The 12,093-nt window shown below is 37.2% G+C and overlaps 1 protein-coding gene across 1 annotated transcript in view; it reads left to right on the top strand.

The window, feature by feature from the left end:
- The window catches only part of MYPN (myopalladin), a 93,614-nt gene that overhangs the window by 21,866 nt on the left and 59,655 nt on the right, over positions 1-12,093 (top strand). The window contains exons 3-4 of the mRNA XM_077125118.1: positions 6,711-6,886; positions 8,745-8,796. Coding sequence (XP_076981233.1) covers positions 6,711-6,886; positions 8,745-8,796 — 228 coding nt within the window. The remainder of the gene's footprint in view (positions 1-6,710; positions 6,887-8,744; positions 8,797-12,093) is intronic.

Below are 12,093 nucleotides of genomic sequence, written 5' to 3'. Positions count from 1 at the left end.
GAAGGGGACCTGGGGCAATCCTGATGATTAATCTGGGAACTACCTTCAGAGCAGCTTTGTAGTCAGTTCCTCTTCCCCTGCTTGGACTGAGCAACAAGCCCAGCCATGTCCACAGAGGTCAGAGCAGCAAATGTGTGCTGGAGAGGCAGGGTGGGTTCCCAGACAGTCATCAATAGCCTGGAGGGTTGGGAAGCTTGCTGGAACACAGTACACACCTGAGATCATATTTTGCCCCTCTTCAACTAGAAACCTAGTTGAAGTTTCTAGTTCAATCACTAGAAACCTCTTGTAACCAGAACCAATATCCATTAAAAATGCTACATTTTCAAAGAGCTGAGGAAACTTAGCACCATGAAAGAGGTACCAAATTGAACAAATCAAAGAATTTATCTTGGAAAAAATGATTACATAGCAAATATAAGAAAGAAAGATGTATAAAACTGGAAAGATTCAAGTGCACTGCATCATCAACAAAACTGGAAAATGTGATACATTTATTCGTTCATGCATTCAAAAAAAATCATTCAGCACCCACTGTTTCACAGGCATTATTCCTGATGCTGGCTATTCAGCAATAGACAAAGCAAAGTTTCCTACCATATTTCACACTAGATGATGTGGGTGGCAATAGACAATAAACTTAAAATAACTAAATCATGTTGCTAATATAGTAAAAAATACTAAGAAAAAGTAGGGATACTAAAAGAAAGCCAATAAAAAGCTTTTGGTCAGTCCTGCTCAAAATAATGTCATCCTATATTAGTATCTTCGAAACTTATTTTAGGAATTGTTTTCATTTTTACTTTTATCCCACCTCCCTTTTGTCATGTCTAAAACTGGTTATGTAGTAAAAGGGTTGATCTTGATGTTTTGCTATTAGCCAATTATTTATTTATACTTTTATTAAATTATCAAGAAGTTCCCACCTGGAAGAATTCAATAGAGTTTAATAAAACTTAAAGTATAGACATATCCTCCCTACTTATATCCCCACATTCCCTTGAGTTGAATACAGCCATTGGACATGAAAATGAATTTCAGTAGCATCAGTCTAACAGAGCATACAAAACACTGAATTGTGTCACATATCCAGCATAATTTTGAGTGCTGTTAGAAAAACTTTACTATTATCTTATCGTCCAATATATTCCAGGTACACTCTGTATATCATCATATAAGTTATTCTAATGCATGGAGAAAGTTGAAAATGTCAGTAGATAAATACACTATTTTAGGCTTTGTTTCAGACCTTACACTCGTCACACCACAAACATTTTCTTGAGCATCTATGATGTACATACACCGTGCTAGGTGCCAGATAAACAAGTGGTAAACAAAATAAACATGATAATGGTGTTTTCCCCCCAGTAATGGAGAATCACATTAAATAAATAAACCTACACACAGATACATAATTATCAATGATATCTAGGTTCCATGAAGGAAAATATTGGGAGAGGAAATAATAGGAGGTAGGATAGGGACATTGGAAGGCCTGGGGTAGGGTTAAGGGAAGACTGATTAATTCTTCTTTTAATAAGCATTATTATTGGTGTCAGAATAACACATTTAAATTACACTTCAAAGTTGTTAATGAGCTAAAATAATGATTTGTAACATTTATTCAAGCCATATTTCAGATGAAATAATAGCCTAACAGCAGAATAGTTGTATTTAGCCAAAGAGTCCAGTTAAATTTGAAAAATGTGCCTCTTCTTTGTCTTCTTTCACAGGCTTGGTCGCTAGCCCAATTAGCAGATTTATTTAGAAAGCTATTCTAGTACCTTAGAGGTAGGTCCTTCATCATTGGGAGCTGCCCCATTTCCCCAGATCACTGACTCATTTCTGCTGGGCCATGAACCACATCTGGCACCCACTGCCATTCTGTAAGCGTCATGAGGATTTGGCGTTCTAAAAACACACAGCTGGTCAGGGCATTTCTATGAAAGCATTTCCTAACATGGGCAGACATTTGAGAAAAGTAGGTTTCCCTCCTCACCCTCAAAAGTCTTTAGGGTAATTGGGTAAATTTTAACAATGCTGCCACAGGCTGCCTGATGGCATGTTATTTCTGAGTGGGTCATGGTGTTAATTTCAGAGCAGCGGTTACTGATTGTTCTTTGGATCTGGCTGAAGTCACCCTTGCCATCTGAGAAAGGACAGAAAGGCTCTTGACAGGGAGTTTGGGCGTTTGAATCATTCCACTTATCTCCTTCTGGGTATCCAATTGCTCATAGACGTTTCCACTCTCATTTTGGTAAGGATAAGAAATGTTATCAAAAGAATTGACATAATCCTATAATGTTTATATGAAAAAATTATATAATGTTTATTTAACTTTTTTGAGATAGCTCTTTATATTTGTTTAATCAAATTAATACAGGTACATTATTTTACAAGTCAAATGTTAAAGAACACTTCACTTTGACTCTTTGTTGCTTCATATGTATTTATCACTAGATTTTTAAAAACTATGCCAGTGCTTCTCAGACTTTGTTCTTAGGACCCTTTTATGGTCTTAAAAGTTATTGAGGGCCTAAATATTTATTTTATGCTTATAAATATTTCCACATTAGAACTTTAAATTGAGCATTTAGAAGTAGTTATTCATTAATTCATTTAAAAATAACAATAACAAATATATTAACATAAAAATTATTTTAGGAAAGATAGCTGTATTTTCCAAAACAAAACAAAAAATGCACTGAGAAGAGTAACGCTGTTGTCTATTTTTGCAAATCCCTCTAATATGTGACTTAATGTTAGACATTTGGATTCTCATATCGGCCTCTACATTCAGGTTTTGAAAACAGATATGTAGTTGGAAATAGGAAGATTAATTTAATAGCCTTTTCATATAATTGTGGCTATTCTTGTTTGATGTATGTCAGTGTTCAGCTAGTAGTGGTTTCTTAAAGGTTAGTGGTGAAATGAAATCTGAAACCAAAGCAATAAACTTTTGTACTCTGTTATATCAACATCCACTGGTCTGTCTTGACTTTGAATAGATAACAACCTATGAGTCATTTGAAAAATAGTGGTTCACCAAATAATGCATATCTTCCAAATGTTGACACACTTTAATTATATGACATCAAAAAATCACATTTGTTAATATCACCACATTTCATTAAAAACCCTTAAATATTGAAAAGCTATAAACCTGCTCTGAGAAATAGTTTTCCAAAATTCTAATTTTCCCTTGAAAGCTTAAATTTTTTTTTAAAGTGGTAACAAATACTGTCAGTTATCTTCGCTTGAAATGACAGGTTTAACTTCCTTCATTTTCGAGAAAATGTCTGCTGAATACCCAAGTCTGAATAACTGTAGTTTGCCATTCTTTCAAGTTAAAATATTATTTAATGAATTAAACGCTAGTTCAACTCTCAATTCAATTACACAAGTGCTCTTTCATAGGCACCAGAAACGCTTTATGCTACTTCCCATTTTACCACACGGAATAGTAAAAAGATGTGGACCCAAGGTTGAGATTTCATAAATAATTTTTACTGCTTCAACTAGGACATTCTTAAGTGAAACTGGCTTTTTGCTTTTTTACCTGTGAGCAGGGCAGTGAAGGGCACAATGACCACTAGTCGCTTGATTTGTGCTATTGACGCATGAGCAATTTTATCCACTGTTGCTTTTGCTCCATCAGTGAAAATGTCAATGCAGTGAAAATGGCAAACAGTGTCTTAGTATTATATGAAAATTGTTTCGTCTTCACAGAACTGAATTACACTTTGAGAGCCATTGTAACGTGCTACTATTTCTTGGTGTGCTGACGTTAGGTATTTTTGTACTAGATTCCCTGTTCAGGCAGCTGCGAGTTTAGCACCCCTACACTAAACCAGCAACCCCGTTACCCCTCCTTCATCTTCTCAGTTATAATTATATCACAGTTGTTGTTTTTTTAGCTTTTTGTTAATTCTATAATATAACATATATGCAAAGAAACAAAAAAAGCAATAGTTTCAAAGCTTTTTTGAAAGACAGATCCCAGAGTTCATCATGGGCTACACAGTTGTTGTTTAAAGCAATATTTAACGTTTATCTTATTATTACTGTGCATGTGTCATTTACACTTGAAAAAAGTCAATGTTTCCTTTCTTGGACAACTTTTAGTTCTTCCAGAGTTAACCAATGTTGTTTTCATGTGCATTCAGTTTTGTGGTCCTATCATGAATTTGTTTCAATTCTCCAATACATTTGGAAAACTTTTCCTGAATATTCAGTTCCACACAAACATCTCAGGTATTGGGCCCATTTGTTTTTTCCCTGGGAAATCCCATCTGAAGCCTCCTTCTTCCTGTTTCAGTACGGAGCAGCTGCCGGCTCAGCCTGCAGTCAGCCATGGTCCTGGGACATCCTCTGACTGTTTAGGCGAGGAGATGCGACCTGATGTGGGGTGTCTAAATGCTTATTTCCCAAACTTGTTACCAAGTCCCCTGTGTTAAGCTGCCCATCTCCTTCTCCATTATTAGCAACCTTGTGTCTCCAAATCCCGGAACTTTCTGGAGTTCTGCTGCACAAAATGGCTTCTTTCATTGACATCTCCAAGTAGGTACTTGGCTTTGAGGTTTCTCTGCTCGCCTGGCCCCTCAATCTGCTTTCCAGGGTTCGTTTGAGGTCTCAGGTCTACTATTGTCTCACTTCCCATTCTTTTTGTCCTTGTAGGTTATTACTTTTACATTCCTTTTCTCTTATTTTAGGGGCATTTCTCAAGGGGTGGGGGGAGATAAAGATAAGCATGTGTTCAATAAGAAAATGTTTAGCTGGCACCCAGTATTTGCATTTGGAGCACCCATGCACTGAGGGCTCCTTTACGCTACTTGGGGCCTTCCTTAGATTTATGCTTTGGGAGCTTTATAAACCCATTTTGGCAGCTGCATATACTGCCTCTGTTACACAGAAATCAAAGACTGGCATAGAAGTTGATGACACGAGTAAAAATACTTATAAAACATTAGCTATGCATTTTCCCCATTACTCTGTATTTTAGCAAATCCATTAGATGCATATTTTCAGAGTACCTCTCCTGTGCCAGGGCACCGTTATAGGTGCTAGGATTATAGAGGGGGATAAATCTTTTAAGTCTCCCCCATGGATTATAAATCTAGTAGGGGAAGCAAAAAATAACAGATAGGAAATAACAGTAAAGATCAGCAACTTTCAGGACTCCTTAATTTTTGACATCGTAGGGTTAAAACCTCCATATTTGTTTACCTTTTATTATGCTGTAGACTAATAAATATTATCTAAAAAATTAAACAACTTAAAAGGGGGGTACACTGGGCGGTGTGATGGTGGCTCAGTGGCAGAATTCTTACCTGCCATACCGGAGACCCGGGTTCAATTCCTGGTGCCTGTCCATGCAAAAAAAAAGGGGGGGGTTACACTGCTCTCAACTACTTTGTTTCCCCTCATCCTCAATAAATGGTCACTTTAGTTTTTCATTTCTTTTCCCAGATTCCTTTGTGCAAACACATGGATATATTCTCTTATTTCTTGCCTGCTGTTTGCTGCAGAAAATCTAGCACCCTACATGCACTATTTTGATTCTCACTGTTTAAAATTTAACTAGATATTCTAGGTTCTTTCCCTATCGGTACATGGAGAGCTTCCTTAGTCTTTTATTTGAGCTGCACAGATTTCATTGTGTGAATATATCATAATTTATTTCATGGACACTTGGGTTGTTTCCAATCTTTTTCTATTTCAAACAATGCCACAATGACAAACCTTGTATCTCATATGTATGCAAGTGTATGTGTAAGACAGATTCCCAGAAATGGGGTTGGTAGGTCAAAGGGCAAATGCATTTATAATTTTGGTAGATATTGCCAAATTCCGTTCATAGGGGTTTTCCCATTTTACAGTGTATGAGAATGGTAAAACTTTTAGACTTTAAGACCAGAGAAATGGGATTTCAATGTAGATTCAATGTGCATTTCCTTATTATATTTCCTATGCAAATCCACATTTTAAACATTATTTTATGTATTATTTTGTGTAATCTTTTCGCTAAAAATATCTATGTTATAATAGAATATAACAAATGTTATATATATTATAATATATATATAAAACGTATAATAAATAAATATAAGTTTAATAAATGTTCAAGTATATAGAGTTGAAATAAAATACCATAACCTATAGGAACATAAAAATAACTTAGGTTATTTTCCAGGATGGGGCCACTCCTGCACATGTATGACCCATACTCCTTACTCCGATAACAGAACAAATTAATTTTCATTTAGCTATGTCAGATATAATTTAATAGTAGGGAATGAGTGTACTCCACCTCACAAACTTTTGGCATCTTAGAACCTCCCCAAATAAATATAAAGTAGCACTTATTTAATGCATATTACAGAGACCAATAGGTCATTTGAGAAAATTCCGCAAATTCCAAGTTCCACGTGAAAGTTCCTGCTCTTTCTGGTAGGTTGTGCTTGCTTCCTCACCTTCTCTCATTTAAATCATTCTTAATAGGAGCCACTTTCTAATTTCTTGAGTAAAGTATCAATGTAGTTTAAATGTGCCAACTCTTTTCATTGCTACAACCAACTAATACCATAGTAACAAATTGTTTAATATTCTGATTAGAAATGAAATTTGCCACAGTTTTCTTCTTAGGGAATATATGTTACCAGTTCTTACATTTTTGGTCATAGCCAATGTCCATATTCCCTTCCTTTCAGGTGGTACTGTGAAGGCAAGGAACTTGAAAATTCCCCAGACATTCACATCATCCAGGCAGGAAGTCTCCACTCACTGACCATTGCTGAAGCCTTTGAAGAGGACACGGGGCGCTATTCCTGTTTTGCTTCTAATATCTATGGGACGGATTCAACTTCTGCTGAGATTTACATAGAAGGTAAAAGCAGAGACTCTTTGAGCATGGTACTTACTCCTAAGAGGTATAGTTATAATAAACAAATGTCTATTGAAGGCCTGCTCTACCATGCACTCTTCTAGGCCGTGGGGATGCAGCAATGGAGCCAAATAGACAAACTCTCTAGACTCATGGAATTTACATTCTAGTAGGAGAAACAGAAAATATATGAGATAAAATATAGTGTGATAGGAATTACAAACACTATAGAAGGAAAAGAAAGCAAGGAAAAGGGATACAAGGTATGTGTGTGAATAAATATGAAAAGGGATAGGTGTGCATGTGAGTACATGTTTGTGTGTAAGAATGTGTGTGTAAATGGGTATGTGTATGAATGAGTGTGTGTCTATGTGTATAGGTTGCAATTTTAGACAGGGTGGCCGGAGAAAACCTGACTGACAAGGTCACATTTGACTGAAGACTTGGAAGAAGTAAGGAAGTGAGCCACAAGGATATTCATATTCTCTTGGCAGAGAAATCAGCAAGTACAGTGGTCCTGAGGTGAGATTGTACCTGTCTTAAGATACAGACGTAAGCCAATGTGGCCCCAATTGAAAGAACAAGGAAGAAAGTAATGGGAGATGAGGTTAGAATTTCAAGATGGGGGATAGGGGTGACGCAGGTAAATAAATCTTGTAGATGCCTGTAGGTCATCACAAGGACTTCAGCTTTTACTCTGAGGGAATTGAGAAGCTCTGCAGGATTCTGAACAGAGGTGTGCTATGATCTCCCTGAGTTAGTAAGCTGGATCACTCTGGCTGCTGGTTGACAATTTACTGCCAGGAATCAAGGGTAGAAGCAGGGAGATCAGTTGGGGGGCTTGGCAAGCCATTTATACCAACAGCAAATGAAATCAACTAATTTTAAGGAAGAAATCAACCTTAAGTTCCTTATATGCCTGCCTAAGTTTTTATATGAGTATGCCGTGGTTTTAGCACTTACAAAGTGTATTGTTATGGTGTACGTGCCCATTTACCCACTAGATTGTAGAGCCAGGATTGTCTCATTCTTCTTTATATTTCCAATACCTTATTAATACCAAGTACATAGTGGGTAGTCAATAAACATTCATAGAATAAATACATGAATAGAAGGGCATTGTATGCTCAATAAATACCTCCAGATTTAGCTCAGTTATATCTTCCTGGAAGTCACTATCTTGAGGAGTAAATCCGGAATCAAAGCTCTGCTAACTGCACTGAGATTGGATTGTGGATTTTTTTGTTTGTTTGTTTATAGCAACAGGGCTTCAAATACCCCCACTCTAAGATGAAATGTGACTTTTAATATTAGGACTGAACGGAAGAGCCTCCACCTACACTTAAAATGTTTGGAATCCAGCGTAATCCTTTCTCTTATCCAATCTGCATAATCCAAGAGGATTTAAATCCACTAGAAATGTCTGTAGAGACTTGCTCTGTTAGTCCAAAGCATCAACACGTATTTGACATATAGAATGGTCGGAAATTGAGCAGTCAATTTGAACTCTCTCACTAACGAGCCATGTGACCCTCAGCAAGTCCTTCAAGTACTTAGGGCCTGTTTCCTCATCTGAAAAAAAATGAGTGTTATTTCCAATATTTTATGCCTAGAAACTAATTTAAGGAATTATCATTTTTAAAACTTCATGTCTTGCCTGCCCTGCGGGAGACCTGGGTTCGATTTCCAGTCCGTGCACTTCCCCCAGAACAAAAACAAACAAGCAAAACAAACAAACAAACAAAAAATTCAACAAATGGTGCTGCGATAACAGAATACTCACATGGAAAAAGAATGAAATATGACCCTGCCACACAGCATACAAAAAAAAAACCCTTATGTCTTGTTTTTATTTTTTCAGGAGTTTCTTCTTCTGACTCAGAAGGGGACCCTAACAAGGAAGAGATGAATCGGTAATTCTATTTTATAGCCTCAGATCCCAAGAAAGTTGCTAATTGGTTACTAGAACTTGACGTCTGCAGGAAAGGGTGGCTCCAGGGTATGACCTCAAAAGGAAAGATTGAGTGGATCTGGGGAAGACTCTTCTTTCCTTAAGTCTTGCCTAGAAGATTAATTTTAGTATTTCTAAAAGCTCAGAAATGAGGTATCACCTATGAAATAGCTTAATATCCATCTCTACAGAGTAAAGAAGTAAATAAATAACCCAGTGGTTAAAAAAATTCATGTAATCTAGTTGGACAATAGCATTTACAAAAACAAAACCTGGTGATCTTAAATTTTATATATATATATAAATATATATATACATATATACATATATTTATTCATATGAATAATCTGGGGAAGCCATAAACTTTCTGTGCCTAGTGTCCTCTTTAAATATATATTAAATGAAAATATATATATTAAATGATCGTACGTATACTGAACAAAGTTGCATATGCCCATTCATTCATTTCCACAACCACTGATTGAGCACCTAAAGGATGCAATGAACCCAAAAAACACTCAGATGCCTCCTGCTTTCAAGCAATGCATAGTCCAGTAGAGGAAAGATATTCAGCAAGTATAGCAAGAAAGTATAACAAGCATATAACCAGTATGAATAATCAAGTGTAATAGACCCTATGATGTAAGCATGTTCAAGGTACATAGAACTTGGCACAAAGGACTATTTATTGGTTAGCGAGGGAAAGAGAAATCAGGAAAGTTTTCACAGAGTCACTGTCCCAGCTCAGTTTTAAAAGCTCAGTAGCTAGATACCCCCAAAACAAGGGAGGAAAGGGCATTTCAGGCCAAGGGGGCTGTAGATCAAGGGCATGGAAACCAGAAACGAATATCGGAGCTACTCCTGAGATTTTCTGAAACAAATGGCAATATTTAGAAGACCAATTGAAAAGTTGTTAATTGTGTCAGCATATTCTGTCTTCCTCCTCAGAGGGTAAGATCCTTCAAGGCAGAAATCATGTCTTATTCTTCAGAATCCTTTGTGTGTCCCTAACTTGTGATGATAATTTGTTTAAAGTTTTTTTCAAAAAAAAAACAATTTTATGAGATATATTCACACACCAAATAATCCATCCAAGGTATACAATCAATAGCTCACGATATCACATAGCTGTGCATTCATCACCACAATCAATTTTAGAACATTTTCATTACTCCAAAAAAAAAAAGTAAAAAAGAAGACCCAGAATATCTCATCCCCTGCCCCCACCCTCTTATTTATTTATTTTTGTCTTTATTTTATGACTCATCTGCCCATACACTGGATAAAGGGAATGCCGACCACAAGTTCATTTACTTTGAACTTTTGTGCAGAAATAAAAATCCATAGCCAGAGTGAAGGACTCTTCCCCACCTCATGGCTTTGGGTCAGTGCCTCATTCTCTCCTGCCTGTTTTACACCAATGAAAAGCTTTTCTTTAGTGCCTCAACTACACCCAGTTATTTTCTAAGAGATCATTCTTGATACCACCATTTTCCTGATTTTAAAAAGATCTTTTATTTACAGCAAAATGTAAACACAAACCAAACAACATTAAAAAATATCTCAACATGGCATGCAAAACCTTATTCAGGAGAGTAACAGCACCTCCCCACCTCCATTTCCCCTACCCCAAGCTCTCTACACTGCTGTCATCTCACTCACACAAGGTGCAGTTCCTTTTCAGCCCTTTTTCAAGCTGTTAATCTTGCTAAGGATCTTCATATTCCCTTTTCTGCCTGGAAAACTTCTGTTTATCCTTCAAAAGCCTGTCTAAATATCCTCCCCATTCGAGGCCTTTTTGGCAAGTTCATCACTCCTTCCTCAAGGCTCCCATAGCACATGTTACAAACACAATTGCCATGAATTTTGATGCACAAACTTAAGCAAGCAAAAAATATCCTATGTATTTGTTTCCTTTAAATCTACTTGTAGTAGTTTGGAGTTGGCTTCAGTTGTATGTATTAGAGACCCATAATAGCCATGATTAAAATAAGATAGACATTTTATTTCTAAATTACATAAAAATCTGGATTTCACATCCCCTTAGGCTCCAGTCTGCTTCCTGCCTTCTGCTTCACCATTGTTAAGTGTGGCCCTCACCTTCTTGGTCTAAGTAGGAGGGAGTAAAGGCCCCCTCCCCTTTTAAAGTCATCTCTCTTCAATCGCACACATCGCTGTCTCTCACATCCATGGTCACAAAGTAGTCATGTGGCCACACCTCGCTAAAATGAAGTTGGGAAATACAATCTTTATTTGGGGTAGCCATGTACTCAGTTAGAAATTGGAGATTCTATTGAGGTAGAAGAATAAAATGGATACTTTGGAGGTTCTGATGGTCTTTGCATCACTTCAAAGTTCTGCTTTTGAGACCCCATCCTGCCTAGCTGGGAAAAAATTCAGTCTCAGTCATTATTGAGTGCCTCTTTTCCCCTTCAGGGCTATAAAAACATCCCTGGGTTGTGTGTGCATGTGAAAGAGAGAAAACACACACACACACACAGGATCCAGAGAGAGAATACACAGAGAACGAGCACACAGTTTGGTGTCTGCTCAGTATTGTTCTAAGCATTTTACATAAATTACCTGGTTTAAGCCTCACAAAAACTCTATAAGCTAAGAATTATTATACCCCCATTTAAGAGATGAGGAAGCTGAGGCAAAGAGAGGTAACATCCAGATGAAAGGGAAGGCCACCCTGTAATCTGTCATCTCTCCCCACATACCAGTCCTCAAGGTCCCGACAAGTCCAGGGTTTTATTGCTTCCTGACACGCGCTGATAGCTATGGTAAGGCTGGGAGCTTCTGTCCTCTATTGCAATCCCCTATGGACTCAGGTTCTTCTGGAAGGAGCCACAGACCTCTCTTCTCCCCAACAAAACCAGAATAATCTCCCCTCCCCAACCTTCTCAAGGATACTTCCTGGCTTTCTTGCCTTTCAAATAATCTCTTTAACTTAATTTGCCTAAACTTAAAGAACTTGTTGATTTCAGGCTATTTCTGTTTTTTTATTGTTGATGATACTGTTTTTTGTTTTTTTGCCATGCCAAAATTCCAGTGGCAAAGACTTAAAAGCTTGGCCTCCTCTTACATGAAATGGAAGGGAGAAGGAAAATACAGAAGGCAGCAACAAAATAAATTTTAAAAAATTATCTTCTGTGTATGCTTCTGCCACAGCACTTGTCTTGAACCTCAGCCAGTTGTTAATATGCTTCACTCCCCGACTACACTGAGAGCAACTCACTCAAGGACAAGATTGATG

The sequence above is a fragment of the Tamandua tetradactyla genome, chromosome 13, assembly GCF_023851605.1.
Source record: "Tamandua tetradactyla isolate mTamTet1 chromosome 13, mTamTet1.pri, whole genome shotgun sequence".
NCBI classification, from domain to species: Eukaryota; Metazoa; Chordata; class Mammalia; order Pilosa; family Myrmecophagidae; genus Tamandua; species Tamandua tetradactyla.
Note: the sequence above shows the minus strand (reverse complement) of the source record. Positions and strands in the feature narration are given on the sequence as shown.